Source organism: Vulpes lagopus, chromosome 12 (genome assembly GCF_018345385.1).
Source record: "Vulpes lagopus strain Blue_001 chromosome 12, ASM1834538v1, whole genome shotgun sequence".
NCBI classification, from domain to species: domain Eukaryota; kingdom Metazoa; phylum Chordata; class Mammalia; order Carnivora; family Canidae; genus Vulpes; species Vulpes lagopus.
In genome coordinates, this window is record NC_054835.1 from 48,040,053 (window position 1) to 48,062,207 (window position 22,155).

Below are 22,155 nucleotides of genomic sequence, written 5' to 3' on the forward strand. Positions count from 1 at the left end.
GCCCTGCATCAAAGTCCCTGCTCCGCAGGGGTCTGCCCCTCCCCACACCCCAGTTCCTGCTCTCTTCCTCTCTCTTCTCTCTCCAATAAATACATAAATCTTTAAAAAATAAATAAATAACAATGTGTCTACTTTGATATTTACCCTATGGTTCTAGAAGAATATCAATACTGAGGGGCAGGAGAATTGGGTGAAGGGAACCCTATACTACTTCTGAAATTTTTTTTTTTTGCATTTGGATCATAAGCTCTATTTGTTATGGTTTATTATTTATATTTGTGTTCTCACTACATCAAAGTTAATTCTGATTCTGAAAATCTACTACATTCAAAGTTCTAATTTAGATAGATGATTATCTAATAGTTACCATCTTGAGTTTGGCTCTCCATGCTTAGGATGAAATTTCTTTCACACAAATAACAACCATATTTTAAAAAATAGTTTTGCTATGGACTGAATTATGTATCCTCCCTGAATTCATATGTTGAACCCCTAACCCCTAAAGTGATAGGAACCCCTGGCCCCTTGAATAGGGGGCTGTGGGGAAATAGTTGAGTCATTACAGTGAGGCTCCCCTCATGATGGGTTTAGTGCTCTTAGAAGAAGATACACCAAAGAGCTTGCTTCCTCTCTTTTTCCCTCCCCCAAGTGAAGACACAGCCAGACAATCATCTACAAACCAAAAAGGAGTCCTCACCAGGAATCAAATCAGAGCACCTTCATCCTAGACTTCCCAGCTTCCAGAACTGTGATCAATAAAATGTGTTTCTGCCACCCAGTCTATAGTATTTATGATAGCAGCCAGAACTAAGACAAGATACCAATTCTTATCAATACTATCATTGAAATACCTTATATCTCTACTCATAGCAATTACTCACTTAATGATTAAATTTACCAACTGCTTGACTTTGGGCCAGTCATGTAATTTCTCTGTGCCTTCATCTCTAAGTAAGGATAATAAAGTAATATTCCACATAGGTTTACAGAAGTTAACTAGGCGACATGCTCAGAAAGTGTCCTTTCTGTGGAGGCCACTCATGTTGGCTGCTGTTGCTACTGTTATTAAACTCTTGCTGGACTCATATTCCTAGAGCAGAGCTGTATCTATGCAAAAACACTTTAGACTAATTCTCAAGAGACTTGACCTAGATTTTTATCATAAGTTATGCTCACTGGCTTTCACATGTTAAAAATCTATATCTAACTCAGTGAAGGGTGTGGTCTCCTAGGAGGATTCTATGGCTTGAATCAAGTTCGGCTCTTGGCAATGGTGAGGCAATGAGCATGTGAGCTCTGGGACAACACTCCTTGCTGGGCCTGCATGATGAGACCTGATCTTCCTCCTCTGTGTACCATGTGCCACCCTGGCTGAGGCATCTGTGACCCTCTGTGCAGTTTTATACATGTGCAAGCTTCTCGAGGCTCAGAGAAGACAGTAGAAAACTCAAGCAGCACTGTATGGTTGCTGCTTTTATTACAAGAGAAAGCATGGGGCAGGTCCAGTATGCAGTGTGCTCTGCTGTATTCAGAAACAAAATGAATGAGAGCTGAATGTTTAAAAACTCTGCCGGGGCATTCTTGCCTCACAGTGAGCCATGCACTTCACAATTAAGCTCTGACGGGTCACCTGTGATGTTTCTTATACTGCCAACAGCAGTGGCTTTATAAAGCTAAAGAAAAACAGTGCAGTGTTTAGCCAATAGGTGTTCTAACTTTAGGCTCCAAATCCCTTACCACCTACTGCTTTCTGATCATTTTCTCTTAAGCTTCATGGTCCTTGCCCCCAATATAGGATTCTGGCAAGGTGGGAGCCTCAGTAGAAAGAGAACAAGTATAAGGCTGTGGTGGGACAGACATTCTCAGGGCCCCCGAGGAACCCTGCTTCCTCTGGTACCCACAAGGGAGGCCGCCCTGGCTTCCAGCTTGGAGGACAGAGTGGACCCCACCACCAGTGTCAGTCTTGTGAAAGGGAAATGTAGGTGAGCCCCACAGAGAAGGATGCAGAAGCAAAGGTCTGGGGAAATGAACTTCCCTGAAACCAAAACGTCAAAACGCATTCTGTGTCTATGGCAGGGATTCTATTCACAATTCACTCTTGAACATCAGCTACACTTGTTTCACAAGGTTACCCAGAGGCAAAGGGTGTTGATCCTTTTTTTAGCAACACCTCAAAATCTTTTGATTTTCTCTAAATTCTTACCAGGGTGGGGGGAGTAATGCCACCCTCCCCTCCCCCCCCCCCAGCTTAAATAGATCCTGCTCATCCTTTTTCCTTAATATTTTATGTTATTTGCCAATACATAACAATAAAGTCTTCCCATGTGTTTGACAGCTTAAAATTTCTAAATACAAATGAAAACCTAGTACCTTTATTCAATGAAAACAAACGCTCTTGTCAAAGGAAACAGAGTATGTGGTACCACATGATGGAACCCCAAGAGCTAAGGAACAAGACTGACTGACAATGGGCCGTAAAACCATAAATTGACAAGAGTGGATCATGGCACAGATATGCCAAGTATCTCAGGACACATGATGTGTCTCGGGCCAACAAGTCTCTTGGACAACTGGACAGAGTGTGCTGATCTAGCGAGAGTGGATTTGGTGGGAAAACCAAAGGAAAGGCCATGCTATGGCACAGCCCACAGAGCCACAGCCCTGGGGAAGGAGTGTTCTGGCCTGTGGACAGGGAACTCTGGTCTCACGACTGCACTGTTTATAGGAGGTGTATTTGGTGTGATAGTTAAAAGCATAGGATCTGGAGTGGAAATGCTGCTTTTCCAACTGGCTCTTCCATGCTCTATGACATTCCAAATTTCTGATCTCTCTATGCTTCCGTTTCCTCTTCTGGAAAATGAGGCTAACAACTGGGTAGCTGGGAGGACTAAACAAATTATCTATGGCTAAGTTCTTAGCACTGTGCCTAACACAGAGGAAGCATAACTTGATAAGCTGATGGCTAGTTACTGTCAGTGTCATCATTAGGATGGGCTGATCAGGTCACCACAGCCTGACGCCAACATGTCTGGCCATCCCTCCACCTCCCTCTGCCCTAGCCGACTCCCTTCAACATCATTTTGTTTAATTGGCTTCCCTGCTCCTCTGTCACCCGGGGACAACACGTTGGCCATGCTGTCAGAGTACCTCAACCCACACGGCAGTTGTGACTCTGTATGGCATTTGAGTAGCTGGGAAGTTGGTGTACTGAGCAGTCTCTGGGGAGATGTGTTAATGGCAAATCGATGGCTCTGAGTCTGACCGGCTCCGAGGCAATGATGCCTTGGGGTCAACCTGACCTTGACTCGAACGCCCCTGGAGAAGCTGCGTGCTTCACACGTCCACAAGCATGTCTTACCAGTGACATGGAGCTTCTCATCAGTGACCTCAGCCTTCAGGTAGATCCGGCCCCTCTTCTCCGTGTGGTCCATCCCGCAGAGGCTGGGGACATTTATTACACACTGCTTGTGCACGTTCATATCACAGGCTGTGAATCATGAAAGCAAAGGGTAAGGCTGCGCATATGGGCTCAAGCCCTCACTTCCTCCGTGTTTTGGTGTCTGAGCACAAGTGAAAATGAGCTACCCTCTAACTCGATACTTTGCTATCATGTTTTTGGTGACACGAAGAACTGTTAGCAGATGTTCCCTATAACAGAGGCTTCATGTGAATGACAATATCCTTAAAATACCCATGCCATATTTGTCCAGTCTTAACTGAAGCAAAATTCCCCTGCTTGCTCTTCTGTGACTGCTTCAAATATTTAACACTCTACAAAATTCACACAGGTAAATGCATACAGAGCACAGGCTAATTAATATTTCATGTATGCAGAGGCAAATTACATGCAAATTTTAAACAGAGGATTTTTTTTTGCCAAAGAATTTCTTATGCCCCTCTGAGCTTACCATTCAGGGAGATTGAGAATCTGTGGAGCGAGTACAGGAAATTGATAAAATTTCTTTCCTTAGTTAACTCTGTATTTTCAAGAAGGCTTAAGTACATTGCTCTTTTTTGTCTTTTTTTTTTTTTTTAGAACTTGTATTTTAGATTTTAAACCTGTCTTCAAATATTTAAATATTATTCTAAGTAAAACAAATACACGCCTGGCATGATAAGCCATTCCTTACCAGCTGACACTATGTGGGTGAGACAGAGAGGAATAAAAAGATCAGTCTCGGTGCAATGAACCAAAGAAACCCTGAAAAGAATCCTGTGTGCTGAACACAAACAGAAGACTCTGTGTAGGTGTTCCAGCTCTATTGTCCTTGTACCTTCAGGCTTCCCAAAGAAGCGATGGCCACTGGAATCCTCACATACCCTGGACAGGATGTCATAAAGGCTCTTCTGCAGCCTTAAGGGTGGAGCCTTCATGCTCATTTCATTTTGAGTGCTTAACATGGTGAAGTAAATGGCAAAACACATGGCAAATAACGTATATTTGCCATGATTCAATACGGAAAACAGGCTAATGGACACAATGAGGAAAGAACAACGAGCTGATTAACAAATGTGGATTCTCTTTAGGTTTCTATTTCCAAAGCTAACTGTTCAAAATCATGCACCTCGACGCAGCCAATATAAAAGCTTCTTGACAAGATGTGCTATTGACAGGACTTGTGTCAACCAACTCCCATCTTTGAGTGCCTGGGCAGAATTGCAACTTCAAAGAAATTAATGCCAGCCCCTCTGCAAAGGGGGAGCATGGGAGGCGAAAGTGCCCTTGGTTGTATTCATGTCTTGGCTCTACCATTAGCAGCTTTTAGATCTTGGGAAGCTCAAGAGCTCTCTCTGATTCCATTTCCTGCTCTGTGAATTAAGAGGCTGGTCTGGACAAGTGGTTGCTAACGTCTTTCCCCTACCAAGCAGAGCTGTATACAATATTCTAACCCTGCAATGTGTGAAGGCATAGGGACAGGTTTCTTCTCTGCAGAAGTTAAAGTTGGGGTGCTGGTGCAAATCTGCTTATCTGCTTCCCTGGAGGAAGGAGCATAGACAGAAGCTCTACAACTCCGAAGAAGAGAGCTTAAAACAAAATAAGACAAAACAAAAAGCATTGGTCCAGGTCAGTGGTTTTCAAAATATTTTTGGTAATGGAATCCATTTTTCAAACAAAATCCTAAGCAGAATCCTAACATATAAACCAGATGAGTGTTAACTTCATCAGCAAAAACTTAGTTAATAAATTCTAATTTATATCATTTATTTATTACAAAGACATTCATGGATAACCAATAAAGCCCTCTGATCCAAACAAAATTTTGAAACCAGCTGTCTCAGTTCTGCCCTGACAATGCACTTACTTCTGTATTTTGCTAAAGTTGTATAGATCCATGATGGGAGAGTATGTAGAAACGGTAAACACTATTCAGTGACATACAACCTAATAGACTCTTGGGTTAAGTGGATGTGACAGGAGAAACGTGATTGTGTGGTCTGCCCAATGAGTGAAGCTGGCAATGATGTCTCCACTGTCACCTCCAACTTGTCAAGCTTGAGTGTGTAACACATTCCAGAGTTTGCTTCTGTTCCATGGTTTTAAAACAGTTAAAAGTGTATTTACAAATGCACTTAGGATTCACACTTGCAGAAGCCCTGGAAATCATGTCTTTGGAATCCGAAGGGTTTCTCAAAACATAGAAAACGACTGGCCTGGATCATCACAAACGTTTTGTTTAGGCTATTAAACATGACAGCTTTCTAAGGTGAAGAACCTCTGTGTGCTGAGAAGCTAACCATCTACTCTGTAATGTTCATTTAATCTTGATTTTTATATACATACTGCCTTTGCTCCATGGAGAATGCACATAGAAAGTTTTTGGTCATAAGAGCAGTAATCAATGAATGGCAACATACTGGTATTTCCATAACACTTCCTAGTCCACTAGAAAAACAGGTTTAGTAATTACTTTTTTTATGTCCTAAAAACATATACTTTTATTTAAATAAATAAGTGGCCTGGAGGAAGCTCATAGGAATGATCAAAGCAGAGAGTTTCCAGAGCTGTTTTTCTTCCTAGCTTGGTGCTTGATGATGATATATATGGAATAAAAAAGAGAATGGAGGGGCTGATGCCTTGTCCATGGTCTTCAGTGATTTCATCTCTAACTGGACTAATAGGAATTTGGTCTGTCTGTGAACATGCAGGGTGAGTGTACTTCAGATGTCTGGTTTTTATTTTCATCGTAGTTTCAGTTTTAAGGAGAGCCTACTGGATTTTTCCACAGTCCACCCACTAATTAGAGACACAGGAAGATAATGACTATGGTTGCTTAGCTTATTTTGAAGCCTAACCAAATGTAGAATCTGGAGGTGGGGACTCTTCTTTCAACACATGGCATTTGCTTTGGGGTTTGACTAGCCTGCATTTTACAGTGACTGAAGATTTCTACCACCAAAAAAAACAAAACAAAAAAACAAAACAAAACAAAACAAAAAACCGTGACAGCACTAACTTCATTTATAAATCGGGTGGGTTTTTTGTTGTTGTTGTTGTTGTTTTTGGTTCACAATTAGGCAAGTAAGTAGTTTAATAAATTAGTACTTTGACAGCGGAGCGATCCTATACTTTTTTGGTTTCTATTTGATTGAGTTCTTTTTACTGAAGAGTTGACAAGGTACTGAAACTGAGGTGCTCAGTAAACCCTGGGCAAAGGCTGCAGAACCTCACCATCTACTGGGAAAGAAAACTTACTGTCACATTTCATTCCTTGATGGATAAGTCCATACAGCAATGACCCACAGTGATCACAGAAGGTGGGACTTCCATAAGTGTGGATTTTAAACTTGTGCTTGCTTCTGGGGTCCTGGGGGGAAAAGAAGCATATTGTTCATTCCAGTCATGACAGGAACACATTTTTGGACTAAGCCAAGGTCAGGCCCCACCACTTCCTCTTGCCATGTCAAGGTTCAATAGCATGAGACTGTGTGCCATTCTCTGGGATAATACAAAGGGTGGTGGTGACTTTGCCACATCATGTGTTAATAGGCTGCCCATTTGGGGCCATACAATAAATATCCATGTTTCCTCTCTTTACAGGGTATAATTTGCACACACCAGAATTTCCAGCAATGTTGTCACTTTGGGACCAATAGTCATAAAAATATTTGAGGGAAAGCATAGTGTTTTAAACGCCATAGTATCATGGTATTTCCAGTGCCCAGCACAGGCTGCAGCACATGGTAGATACAAAATCAGGGTATATTTGTGAAGCTGAACTGAGTGACTACAGATCCAGCTCAGTGGAGCTGGGGTGATCTACTTTTGGGCAAGTTTTTTAGCAACACACTATTAAGACCAGATATGCACCCAAACCAACAGAGACCTTTTCCTGCTTCTGCACTATTTCCAAAGTATCACATGCATTTGGATGGGCAAACTCCAGGATAATTGGGTGAAAATTGGAAATGCACTGAAAGCACACTTTCCACAGCCCCCTGCTGCAATTTCATTACCTTCCCTAGCATAACATACAAATTACTGAAGGCACAGGCAGCTTTCTCTCAAGTAGCATTTTTGTTCTTCAATTCACAGACAGATTACAGATAAAGGAATAAACATTATACACAGCATAGTAACCAAAGAGCACGGACTCTGCAGTCAGACTGCCTGGATTCCATTCTAAGGCTACCACCTTCCAGAAGCGTGACCTTGGACAAATAACTTATCCTTTCTCCCTCTTCTGTAAACTGGGAAATTAATAGCACCTATTTTATGTGGTTGTTATGAGGACAAAACAAGTCAGTCTTATTAAATGCTTATGTGGTCAATCTGCTTCTTAGACCTCTGTTCACTAATATGCAAAAGGAGGCTGAGCAGAAAGACCTTTATGTCCTACTTGAAACAGAAAACAGTTTCATCCTCGAGCCTGTATCAGGACACCCCCTTATTAAATCCCTCCTCCTGAATCATTCTTTGTGGCCCAATCAGTCGTAAATACCGAGCTGCCATTTACTGAATTAAGGAAGACAACAGAGGGGAGTGTGGTTTTGGGAAGGGGCATGAGACCGAAAACTCCACTGCAGACATGGTGAGCCTGATGACTTCTTTAGTCTCTAATGTTTTTTACATGCAAAGATACACAAAGAAAGCTACTCTTGGCTTCTGACTTTCTAAGAACCCAGGTGCTGGTGATTTGAGAGAATTTTCAAGGGGATTTTGATTTTATAAGAGGATTCATCTTTTGGTTAACTTTGAAACCTACAATCCAAGCCACATATGCCAATGAATTATACAGTTGACCCTGGACAATGCGGGGGTTAAGGGCATCAACACCCACTCCCCCACAATTGAAAACCATGTATAACTTGTGACTCTCCCCAAAACTGATAGCTTACTGTTGACTGGAAGCCTTACCAAAACATAAAACAGTCAATTAACACATATTTTGCATGCTGTATGTAGTATATATACTTTTATAATGAAGCTAGAGAAAAATGTTAAGAAAAATGAGAGAAAATAAATGTACTGTACAAAATCCATGTATATGTGCAGCCAAGTAGTTCAAATCTGTTGTTCAAGAGTCACCTGTAATTACTTTTTAAAGTCATTAATTTAAAAATCCTGGAATATCTCAATCATGTAGAACAGTATAAAGAATATTAAACACGTAAGCGCCACTCAGACTTGATAAATGTTAGCGTTCTCCCGATTTTTCATTGTATGATTATCTTTGTTCTACTGAGACATTAGTGACCTTCAAAGTCATGTGGCCAGTGAACAGTAGAGATAGGATTTGGAAAAAAAAAAAAAAAGGATTTGACCAACATCTGCATTTTAACAGATTCTCATCCAAGAGGTTTTAAAAAAAATATCCATCCAAAATGAAGATTTGGCTCTTAACATTTTTTTAAACAAAGTTTTATATTTTCAACACTTCTTCTTTTAGATTTTATTTATTTGAAAGAGAGAGAGAGCACATGTGTGCACAAATGAGGGGGAGAAGCAGAGAGAGAGGAGAAACCAACTCCCCACTGAGCAGGGACCAACCCCTCCTTGATGTGGGGATTGATCCAAAGGCAGACACTTAACCAACGGAGTCACCCAGGCACCCCAACACAATTTTTTTAAAAGATTTTATTTATTCATGAGAGACATAGAGAAAGAGGCAGAGACACAGGCAGTGGGTGAGGCTTCCTGCAGAGAGCCCAATGTGGGACTGGATCCCAGGACCCCAGGGTCACGTCCTGAACCAAAGGCAGACTCTCAACCACTGAGCCACCCAGATGTCCCAATACAAAAGTTTTTTAAGCAATTCTACCACCTGTTTTGTAAATAAAGTTTTACTGGAACACAGCTACGCTTGCTTATTTACATATTTGCTGTGGCTACAATGGCAAAGTTGAGGGGTTATGACAGAGCCCACAAAACCTAAAATATTACTTACTTGGCCCTTACAGAAAAGCTTTGTCAATCTCTTCAGGACCATGGTTTTCTCTACACCGCAGCAGCATCACCTGTACCTTGTCAGAAATTATGTAGCCTCTCCCCAGACCAAATGAATCAGAAACCCCATGAGGCCTCAAGCTTCATGTTTCAACAAGCCCTTCAGATGATCCTCATGTTGGCAGGCACACCGAAGACTGAGAACCACTGCCTTGGAAAGTCATTTGTCAAGTATCTAGTAAGTGCCTACTGGTGCTAGGTGCAGCTGTGTGTGGATGATTAGCAATACTGGGTTGGGACATTAGTGTACTTTCAAAATGTCTCTTAGGGTGTGAAAAATCAATGCCATCCTTGGGAGATTATTTTCCTTAGTGAGTAGTAGCTATGAGTATGGTCTCAAGAGTATGGGCTTAGCCTTCCACCATTAGAGCACTGCACAAATTTTTCCAATATCCCAGATGTTAGGCAGAATGTTGAGGGAACAGAACAGTGTATCATATACATCAATTAAAAGTCCCCATGTTGACAGCAAAGGGCATGTCCTATCACGTGGAGGGCAAAGAGGATGCTAGGGGAAGGGAAACCACCAGCTTTCCCTGCAGAAGGCATCAACAACTGGCGCTAAATAAATAAAGCATGGCAGCTCACCCTCAGCCCTCTGGAGCCTGGGTGTGCCAATTAGCTCTAGGGCGGCTGTCCTGCCAGTTGGTTGTCACACAGATCTCTATTGATGTGGCACATGGGCAACCTGCTTCACTTTTCAGGAAAATCAAAGTCTTACTCATCCGATCTCCATATGGCACCCTCAGGGCCCAACCATTTAGAGGTGTAGGAAGAGAGAAAACCATTGCTTCCACCTCCTGTAGAAGTCTGGAGAATGACCAAGTGTTGGAGTCTTCATGCTCCAAAATCATGAGTGGCCAAGAATCATACTTATATTAATGAGAATAGTAACATAGTAATACCTGTTTGTTGATCTACAAGTGCATGCAGGTGCTTTACAACAATCACTACCTCTCCTACAAAAAGAACATTTACCAGAATTCTGGAGTCCTGTGGTCTGACTCTAGTTCTGATATAAACTCAACAACTTTGGACAAGTCATGTCACTTATTTATAAAGCAGAAATAAAACCAATTTGCCTATGTCATAGGCTGGCGGTGGGGCTTATCTTAGGGAACATATGAGACAGGGCTTTGCAACCTCAAAATTCCTAGACAAATACAAGATTATTATAATTACTTTATCTTTGGAAGTAAAGACCAAGATGCTCCAGGTTTTCCAACAGTACTTTAATGACTTGAGTCAGAAAAGGAAGGAAGAGGAAAGTTGATCAACTCTGGACCTCACAGGGAGCTGGAGCGAGGCTGAATTGGCAAGGAAGAAGGGGACTTCTTCTGGGGTCCAGAGTTCCTGTCCTCTGCCCTACAGTGGCCTTTCTAGGTAGGTGCCCCACGCTGGGTGGTAAACTGTAAAAGCCTGCAAACCCAACCCGCCCTGTGCACTGCTCTGACCATGAGGACGGCTCATCTCTGTCTCCATGGAAATGGAACGCAGGAGCACAGACACTCATTTCCAGTCGAATTAATCTCACCTTGTCTGACAAAGGAAACCACAGTGTTAGCTAAACAGCTATGACTTATGATGATTTACAGAAGCAACTGTCCTAAAAAGCTCCCAGGCTCTCTCTGTTCCTATCCATAGCTGCTAACTAGTGGTGTGCTTTACTTCTTTGGGTTCTGATTCCCCCTCTGGGGATCTGAAAGGATTGAGTCAGCACTTTCAAAGGGGTATATTTCCCAGGGCCCTTCCATTGTCAGGAGGTGCCCGTGGGCTGCTGCTGAGGGTGAGGGAGGCCAGTGCTGAAATACAAGCTGGAAAACCACCAGATTAGATGATCTCCTTGATTCTGTCTTGCTTCTAAAAAAGAAAACATTTAATTTTTATTCTGATGCAATGTAAGACTCACAACAATTCGTAAAAATAGTATGGATTGTTCCCATACATGCTTCAGCCAGCCTTCCCCAGTGATAACATCTCACAGAGCCACAGCACGTTAGCAAAACCAGGACCCTGACTCTGCAGCAATGCCATTGACTAGAGACTTTAGGGTTTCACCAGATCTTGGATGCGTAATTCCAATGCATATATTCTTAGTGTACAGCTTATGAACCAAATATACTGTTTATTGAATGGGGGATACAGTAATATTTGCTGGGTCGATACCATGAATTCAAGCAGACCACCACCAAAGGAGTGTCTGCTGCTATTTATCATATACATAACCCACTGGATCTCAGGACAGGGTTGTGGGAGGAGTCGTCCAAAGATTTATCTGCAAAGTCGAATCAGAATATTTTCTCTTAATAAATAAACCACATGCTATTTCCAAACATTTCTGACCAACTTTTCAAAACCAAATGATTTCAGGGCATAGGCCGATCGAGGGCTCACCCAAGTGATGGTGCCAGCCAGGGGTCAGAGCCATTGAAAGGTGTGTAAGTCATGGGCTTCCAGGTGGTATGTGCAATCCTGGCTTCTCCTGTGTTGCTCTGGCTGTGCCCTCCACCTGGCCCAACCATATTATGCCAAGACCCCATATGCCAAAACACCAAAAAATGGTATTAACAAAGCTGTTTCCTCCTCTTGGGAAGCCTCTCCAGACTCTCCAACACCAGTCACAATTTTCCTCTTTCATCTGGCCTTCCAAAACACGTGATCTCTGACTTTAATATGCCTCTTACACATCCTGCTACTTCTGAGGCTTTACTTCCCTTTCACATTTCCCTCATTTATCACACACATATGCATATCACAGACAAACACCTGAAGGACACACATCAAAGTCCAAGAGCTGACCCTAAAGCTCACCACTGAATCAAAACCAAGGTTAAAATGAAGTTTTTGTATCAACCTTATCTCCAAGCTTCCTGGGAAGCTGGAGTAAGAAAGGAAAAAAGAAACATACCAAAATCCTCTAGGATTGCAAAGCCACCTGGATGCAGACATCCATCTTATTTTCCTCTAAAACTACTGGTCTCCCACATGGTGAACTTTCAATAGGTGTGCACTAAATCTTCAACAAAGCATATTTTTATCACTGTTCACCTGAGAATTCTAGATAAAGCTACCCCACATATTAATTATGGTAAAGTCTGGCCTCATTTAGTGCAATAACAACAAAAACGGCTGGTATACTCTAAGTCATCACGGTTACCAAGTTAGTAACACTTCCCTATTTAACACAATTCATGTAATTTTTTTTTCCTTCTCTAGACACTGGCAGCCTCTCATTAAGTGGAGTATGAAACCTACTGTCACATGTCACAAGTTTGACATGATATTATAATGAAAGAGGGAGCCATTCGGCTCCAATGTTTCTGTCATAGACACCGTTGGGGGGAGAAAGAGAGATTTCTGACTAAACCAATTTTCACAGGCACAAATGAAGTCTAACCTACAAATCTAAATCTAGACCTCTTAGAAAAAAGTACCAAACAAAAATTTCAAGTTCTACCGAAAGCATCTGCTGGTCTGTTCCTCATATCTTGGTTTTATAATACAGCAACTTAATTAGCTTTCCTTGGAGACATTGCTCTACATTTCTACCAGAACTTGTCAGTCTTTTGTCAAAATCATCACAGCCACCATCATGATGCATTGTGCTAAGAATAAACCCATGGGTCTGTGCTGCACAAAATTTTGATACTGATAAGCCCCTGAATGTCCTAGATGCCTTCTTGTGTTATCTAGAACCATCTGGAAGGTGTGCTTGAGGCAAGCTTCAAATGGTGGCCTTCAAGGTTGGCGTCCACCATGTCTAAGGTGAAATCTCCAGAGAGGTTGAGGCTCCCCACACACCTGGAGGCAGGCAATCAATGGTGCCTTTTGATGTTTACATTTGAACAGACTTCATTTCAAATGCCCTTTTAATTTGATGAGTAAAATAATGGCAGGTTTTTGGCTAGAGGTCAGCCTGCCTTGAATGTTCCACTCAATTCTGAATGCCCTGAAATGCCCCACAGGATTCTCACAGAGCACCAAAACAGCTGTCATGGAGGGCTGTTTCAGTTCAGACTTTAAGAATTTCTGGAAAAGACTCTGTTTTTAATAGTAAAGCCTGCAGGGTGGCTTCCTGAATCGCCCAGAGCAGTGTGGTTCCTTCAAGCTGCTCCTTCTAAATACCAAAGAAAATTCTCCACTTTCACCATCTGATGTGTTCTCATGAATCATACTTTAAGCCAAGCCTAGGTCTAAATGTCACCCACATGCTGACTATACAAGTGACACCAAAAACATTGCTCCAAGGGTAAATCTGGCATCATTTCTGTGATCTTAAATTTCTTGGGAAGCAGTTTTATTTTTTTTTCAGTAACTTTTAAAATTCCTATTTAAATTCTTTTTTGTTACCACGAGAGTATTACTAAAGCCAGATCATATGACCAGGGTGATTTTATGTAACTTGGATATCACCATAATTATTACATTTGATACCACGTACTGAGAAAGGCTCTCACATCCCTTCTCGGGCTGTAGTATCAGCCTGGTTGACTGTATTTGGGTGTAAGGAATGTACTTGGCTTTTGATTACACTGGTCTTGTTGAATGTTGCCTATTCTAAGGAAGAACCAAAGAACTTACATTTCTGGTGAGTTAAATTTTTTATCTTAATGTAATCCTACTTTATTCTGATAAATAACATTCATCCCTACAGTTGAACTTGTCAACCCAGGCTTCGCAGGTAGGATTCCTATGGGTCCTTTGCCCAGTTCTGCAAGAGGCTGTAATCATTAAATAAAAAGCGGCAAACTCTTTAAGAAAAGATTCTGCGTAAATCTCTACCAGCAAGACAAGGGCTAAATAAACCATAACATATTTATACTATGGAATACTATGTAGCAGTTAAATGAACTAGATCTTTTTGTAACAACACGGACAGATCTCCAAGATAAATCGTCTAGTGAAAAGAGCGAGCTGCAGAATGGAACATAAAATGACATTTATGTAAAAGAATCAAAGACAACCCCCGGACACAGAACAATAATACAGCTTCTCTCCCTCTCTCTCTCTCTCTCTGTATATATATATATATGTGTGTGTGTGTATGTGTGTATATATTTACTTATTTACATATGCATATATAAATAAAATGCATCTGGGAAAGTGTGGTGACAATAAATTCCGAAATGACAGGGAGAGGAGACTTTACACTACCTGAAAAATTTTAAGTTAAAAAGAATGAATTCATATACATTATCTATGCAACCCAAATTACCTTGAATCCCAGCTGAATATGTTTGGTTCTGTTTCAACCAGATGGTGAGATGCCATTAGAGGGAGAGCCTACCCATGTCAAAGGAACTGGGGTACAACTGCTCTGTGATAAACGGACTGTGTTAATAGCTTCTCTAGCAATCTGCTGAGGAGGTGTCTGTATGAGCTCACTATGCAGATATTCAGAACCACTAGGCCATCAATGAAATGGAAATCTTAATTAAAAGTTATAAGGTAGCCATCATCTCCCTACTTGTAATCAATTTTATATGCTGCCATCATCTCAGGACAAAAACCTGACATATAGTCATGTCCTGTCAGTTACAGCTTTTCAATTCCAAAAGAATCTTTGACGGTTTAGTATGAAGTGCTGGTATTAAAATGTTTAAAATGTGCAAATATTCAAACCACAAAGCCTATTATTCATTTAAAAATGTGGTGCCTCCTACTTGGCTATCAATTTCTTCATTTCATCTCAAAAATTATTTCCTGGCGAAGATTCCAGGTGTGGCTCTGGTCCTGTCTCAGTTGGGAGAGGCAGAGTTACACTGCATTAACAAATCACGAACTTTTTAACAAATCACTCCTGATTTTCAGTGGTGCAACACAATAAACATTTATTTCTCACTCTTTCTTCTGGGACCCAAGCTGAGAAAGCAGGCCCTATCTGGGATATTGCCAGTCTCATGGCAAGGGACAAATGTCAGTACCACTCAATGGCTCTTAAATTTCCAACTTGGAAATGATGCCATCGTTTCTGCTCACATTTCGTCAGCCAAAGCAAGACACACGGCCAAGTTGGGAATCAGCAGGGCAAGTGTATATAATCCTCCCCAGGAAGGGGCAGCAAACATTCTGAGTAATAACATAATCCACAAAGACCCAGAAAAAGCCCAAAGTCTACTGCCATTTTACATTATTTGAAGAAGGACAAAAGAATGGATTAGAACTTCAAACTTTAAAAGCTTGTAGGTTTTAAGGTCAACTGAATATAGTTTTAAGTTGGAGGTATCAAATGAACTACCTACCTTTCAGATGTTAGATTAATTTAGCAGCAAAGGACACCCCCTTTCTTAGTGGCTTATCACCACATACATTTATTTCTCTCTCATTATATAAATCAGGGCTGCAGAGCAGGAACATCTGCCTGCTTATTCTAGGACGAAGGGATGAAGGGACATCCGCTGTCTGGAATACATCATTATCAGGTAAAGAAAAGCAAGAGGTAGAACTGAACAATGAAATCTGTTAATGCTTCTTGCAAGTGGCTAGTTCCCACCTCTCCCTCCCTCATTCCCCACACCCCCTGCTCACCACTGGTCAAAGCAAGGCACAGGGGGATCCTGACCCCAAGTGGAAATGCTCCTTGTCCAGTGGGGAGCTGCAAGCCACATGGCAATGATGGTACCCGTCATCTTTTTATAGGTGGTGGAGCAAATGGTGGGAGGCAATGGAACCTTCCATAGATGCTCCTCTGCTTCTCTATCTACACCACGTACTTAGGAACTCATTGACATGTTTGTTTCCAGGATAAATCGTTATTTTTTCTCTTTCCTGTAGTCATATTGACTCTTCCAAGGAAAATCATTCAAATATTGTTTCTCTGCCCATTCAATTAGGCATGGTGATTGCTTTATTTATTTTTAAGATTGTATTTGAGAGAGAGAGAGAGAGAGAGAGAGAGCATAAGCAGTGGAGAGGGGCAGAAGAAAGGGAGAAGCAGACTCCCTGCTGAGCAGGGAACCTGATGTGGGAACTCGATCCCAGGACCCTGGGATTATGACCTGAGCCGAAGGCAGATGCTTAACCGATGGAGCCACCCAGTCACCCCCATAGCAACTGTTTTAATTAGCTTTATGATAACCTTTTGAATGGTGATCTATTCAGGAAAATCTCACATTTAAAAAAAAATTTTTTTTCTAAGTTTTTATTTTGAAAGAGCTTTAAACTCACAAGTTGTAAAAATAGTGCAGAGAGTTCCCAGGTACCTTTCACCCAGCTTCCCCCGCCCATCATAACAGCATACAAAGCCAGAGTGGATGATCAAAATCCAGAAACAGATATTGACACAAGATCATATGGATTTCTGGGAGGCCTGGGTGGCTCCGTGGTTGAGCATCTGCCTTTGGCTCAGGGCATGATCCTGGAGTCAAGGGATCAAGTCCCGCATCATGCTCTCTGCATGGAGCCTGCTTCTCCCTCTTCCTGTGTCTCTGCCTCTCTCTCTCTGTGTCTCTCATGAATAAATAAATAAAATCTTTTAAAAAATCATGGATTTCACCAGTTTTCACATGCACTCATTGTGTGTATGCGCATAATCCTATAAAATTTTTATCACATTTACAGTCATGATAAGAAGAATTCCATCATCACAAAAAAGCCCCTGGTTCTACCCCTTTTATAGTCACATGCTACCCACTCCCACTCCTAACCTCTGGCAAACATTGATCTGTTCTCTATTAGATACATTTTTATAGCATTTTGTTTTAAAGCACCAAATAATGCTTGTGATAATTAAAGATCTGGTTAGCTCCAACGCCATAGCTTGAAAGGAAAATAAAATAGGACAAGAAGCATCTTAATTATGTGAACCCTTGCCAGCCCTGAACAAAGTTATTTGTTTCCAAAAAAAAAAAAAAAAAAAAAATCATGGCCAAGTTTATAAGACTATCTGAGAACAAATCAGAGATAAATGGAAGCATATTTATTCAAGAGCTTCCAAGATCCCATCATCTCTGTTCAATCTAGTAAAGACAGAACTAGATTGGTCATGTGAGGAACCCTGTCTGACACTCTAAGACGGTGTGGGACAAATTCTGAAGCTTCGCATTTCATAGTAGGGAGATGCTGCCCTTCTCTTTGTCATGGACTTGAAAAAGTATAAAGTTATTTGCAAGAAGGCTGATTTTCACAGCCCCCTATGATGCTGTAAGATTCCCCAGCAGCTGGTATTTGTTCAACTGATTAAACACAGAAAACGAGGCAGAAGGTGTATCCCTGTCCGTCTCCTGACTGCAAAGTCCAGAGGGGGCAGGATTCTTTCTTTCTTTAGGTGCATCTCATTCTTTCTCCAGCTCACTCAGTACTCCTAAGAAATATTTCCCAAACAGCAACCCCTCCTAGCTGTGTTCAGAGAGATTTTACTTCCTAGGGGCACCTGGGTGGCTCACTTGATAAAGCATCTGATTCTTGATTTCAGCTCAGGTCATGATCTCGGGGTCATGACATAGAGCCTCACATCAGGCTCTGCACTGGGCGTGGAACCTGCTTAAGATTCTCTCTCTCCCTCTACCTCTTCCCCCCAACACACTCAAAAAAGAAAAGAAAAGAAAGAAACAGATTTACTTTCTGATGGCCAATGATCTTTTCAGTTATGACCTAATGTGTTTTTTTTAATGTGCAATTTATGGCAAAATATCTTAGTCACTTGTTATTTTTCAATTGTTTATCTGCACGTTCACTTATGCAGATAAAGTTAGATTCATAAGAAAATCAGAAAATACAGTTAAGTAGAAAGGAAACTATATATATATTAGTGTTTTGACACATTTCATTCAAGAAAGATGAGACTGTTTTCTTAGGAATCATATTAAATAGACTGGGTATTTTTGTTTTTAAAAAGACAACTCATCTTAAGCATCTTTCCATATCATGAAATACAATGCAGTATCTCATTTTACTATATATTTCATCACAAGGAGGTGCCATACATAATTGATTTACTCAATCCCCAAGTCCTGGACATTTACTTACTATTCACCATGACAAATAACACTACCATAGTGTCTGTGAACACACACCGCGCAAGTGTCCTATTTCCTCAGGATAAAAGTCACAAGTAGAAATCTTGGGCCAAAGGGATGAACGTAAAATATTAAATTTAAAAGCTACCTATCCGTTACAAGCCGACGGTCTGGGTTTGATCAAAGCCACTCTGGTTGTGCTAGATGGTTGCTGAGCTGTTCGGCTAAGCTTTCAAGTAACTAGGATTTTCTATCTTGGCTAAAAGGTGATAATATTACTCTTGGCTTTTCCCTGATTATTTTCAGGTTCAGGCATTTAGGATTTCCCTGGTTGCTCCCTGACTGCTGAGAACCTCCAGAAAATGGTGCCATTTTGTTTTTTTCTCTCCAATGGAGGCTGCTCTCTTCTTAAGGCTATGCTATTCTTTCCACCAGTATCTTTTTTTTTTCCCACCAGTATCCTTCTGTTCTTCCATCCCCTCCTCCCTTTTTTTTAAATAGTAACCAACCATTTGTCACTTAAGGATGACTGGTCTAAAGCCATAAAGCAGAGCATATTACAAATTAAAAAAAAATCCCTATTTCTGGCATTTAGCTTTCCATGGATGCACTGGGCTTGGTTTGGTAGCTGTGCCTGGGTAAGACCTTCCACCTTGGGCCTTCACTTGGGAGAAGCACCGTCACGGGGACAACTGTGTTGTCCTTGGGCAGTGTCTGCCTCTGCCCTGCCCCTTTTCCATCCAGGCATCTATGCATTTGGTTGCTGTGTGCTGGTGGTTCTAGGGTGCGCACATCTTCAACAGACATATTCCTTTCTTCCGGCACCTTTTTTTAAACAATGGGAGGTAACACGAATGCACTTTCCTCCAACTGTGACTTTAAATGCATCCCGGGCAATGAATGCCTCCCAGAACTCTGCCTGAAGAATAATGGCAAAAATAGCACTTGTTCAGGCATCCCCTAGGACAGCACCAGAGATCTCCGATCCTACATCTTAAACTGCTGGCACTGTGTGTGCAGCTCTTACAAAAATCTGAAGTCTGCCTTTGGGATGGCAGAAACCTCGTACGCACGTTGGAACTGTGGGGTTTTTTTTCCCTGGGTTTTGTTATGTAAACAAACATCAAGCAAAAATATCACTGAGAACATGCTAATATTTCTCCTGGCAAAGGGTGTGCTACAATTAAGGCAGAAATTCAGCACTGGCTGCCCCACAAGTGGTTAGTCTCAGGGCTCGCTTCTTCCCCCTGCAGAGGGAGAGGGAGGCTGGTGGTGGGGGGAGGGATGTGTGGCATTTAAATGTGTTTATGCAAACACCGATAATCAACATTCTTCTTATCTGAAGAGACAGAAATATTGCAATAGCTAGTATTCTTTAAAAAAATTTTTTCCCTCCTATTAATTGAGTTAACCTGAGAGGGGGAAAAAAAATCAACATTGGAAGGAAAAGGGGATATATAACAAAACCAAATGGCAGCTGGGGGGGGGGGTCCCCTATAGCTAGTTTGACGGCAGCCCTAGCCCCCTGTTGCTCTATCTGTATGCAGACGATGCAGAAACATATTTCCAGTTTCTCTATTTATCCATTCTTTCCAAGAGGACGCTGCAGTGGGCGCCCACTTTTAAGTCTCAAAGGGCATGCATTATCTCCCTTCACCTCGTGATATGGCCGTGGAGGGTCCCAAGGACAGTTCCCAGTTTAAAGATGAAGAAACTTGGGGCACCTGGGTGGCTCAGTGGTTGAGCTTCTGCCTTCGGCTCAGGTTGTGATCCCGGGGTCCTGGGATTGAGTTCTGCACTGGGCTCCCCACAGGGAGCCTGCTTCTGCCTCTGCCTACGTCTCTGTCTCTCTCTGTGTCTCTCATAAATAAAAATGAAAAAAAAAAACCTTTAAAAAAAGATGAAGAAACTGAAGCTCAGGATTTAAGCAGGACCCATGGTTAGTGAGCAGTGAAATCAAGATTTCAAGCCAGGCCTTTGACTCAATTGAATGGGTCTGACTCTGTCCTAGATGTTGAACCGAAGGCAGACATAGTAATCGACTGGGCATGAAGGCTCCTTCTGGCATCGAAATGAATTTGATACATAGTGTAGATGCCCAAGCTTATGTTTTCCAAGTAACTAAATGGACATAAAGCAAAACACTATTCCCCCTGCCCCAGCCCAGAACAGAAAAAAAAAAAAAAAACCCACAAAAAACCCAACAACAACAAAAAAAACCAGGACAATATGTAAAGCAGCAGCCTATCTATCATGAAATGGAAACAAATATTAACAGTAATCTCTATCCTTAATATCTTTAGATTCCCATTTCTACCATTGCAGACATGTCCAGCCTGGAGGATAAAGCCAGATACCCTTTAATTCCGCTAGAGGGGAATAGAATGACATGAAGGGATGCGAGTCAAGCATTTTAAAAGACTGTCACCATTGGAGTAGACAGGAGTCTTGCATTCACCGCGGTCCTGATGAATTTGTGTTTCGGAGCGTGTGTGGCCCTCTCCTTTACAACCATCTCCTCTGAAGAAGTGAAATCAAGCTGAAATCTTATTCAGCCTCTATGATCACGTGCGATTCAAACATTCTGTTCTTTCTAGAAAGTGATTTTTCTATTCTTCTTTATCAAGCCTACAGCGTTTGACAGCCAAACCAATGTAATTTCACAAAGAGTCTAATTGGTGTGTGTAAGTGGATATGTTCTGCATGAATAGAAATTTCAACAGGGAGGGTAGTCTGTGACATAAAACACCGTGGGAGACTTGCTCATGATCTACAGAGAGATGAAAGATTTATTCATCAGGCAAACGAGAGGCCCAGCTCGGCGCTGTCCAACAGAACCTTCTGCAGTGGTAGGAATGCCTCCCACCTGCTCTGTCCAATGCGGGGACTTCTACTGAGGGGCTGGGTTTTTAAATTTTCATTTACTTGTAATCCATTTCAATTTAAAAAACCATAGGTGGCTAGTGGTGACCGTGCTGGACAATCCAGATTTAGAACACCCTTCCGGAGACACCCTGTTTGCTCAAGTTTATGCTTTCTCCTTTTTTTTTTTTTTTAAACATTTTTTAAAGATTTTATTTATTCATGAGAGAGAGAGAGAGAGAGAGAGACAGAGACACAGGAAGAGGGAGAAGCAGGTTCCACGCAGGGAGCCTGACGTGGGACTCGATCCCAGGCCTCCAGGATCTCACCCCGGGCCAAGGGCAGGCGCTAAACCCCTGAGCCACCCAGGGATCCCCAAGTTTATGCTTTCTTCCACCTCCTCGTCAGAAAGTCCCATGATGGCAGACACACATGGGAGGGAGCTTCGGGTTCTTTGCAGGTAACTGGACATGTTGGACCATTAATCAGTGACTGGGTAGCTCTCCTGATCTAGTCTTTCATGTGAACCCCACTCTGCTGTCCTGAGCCAGGACTTACAGCCACATATCTAGTCTCCTGATGGCTTGGGCCCCACTCCACGAGCCCAGCCTGACCACATTCCTTTATACCATTCGCTGCCTGGCACACACCATTCCCGGGCTCAAAAAACCTCCCTGCTGCCTTGGCCTAGCCCAAATCCAGTTTGTCTCCACAGGACTCCTTGTCAACTGCCTACTCCACAAGCATCCTTGGTGTCTGCTCACAGGCCTGCCTCCCCTACTGGGAAAAGCCCTTTCCTTGCCCCTGCCTCTTCCTAGTCAGCATGTCTTCTACACATGCCTCAAGGCCATTTGTGGGCTGCCTCCTCCCTGAGGCCTCCTTTGACAATCT

At 42.0% G+C, this 22,155-nt stretch overlaps 1 protein-coding gene across 2 annotated transcripts in view; it reads right to left on the reverse strand.

Annotated features, from left to right (window-relative positions):
* The window catches only part of PRKCA (protein kinase C alpha), a 396,507-nt gene that overhangs the window by 118,884 nt on the left and 255,468 nt on the right, over positions 1–22,155 (reverse strand). For both annotated transcript variants that reach the window (XM_041725456.1, XM_041725457.1), the window contains exons 4-5: positions 6,695–6,806; positions 3,359–3,487 (exon numbers count right to left, since the gene is read on the reverse strand). In XM_041725456.1, the coding sequence (XP_041581390.1) occupies positions 3,359–3,487; positions 6,695–6,806 (241 nt within the window). The remainder of the gene's footprint in view (positions 1–3,358; positions 3,488–6,694; positions 6,807–22,155) is intronic.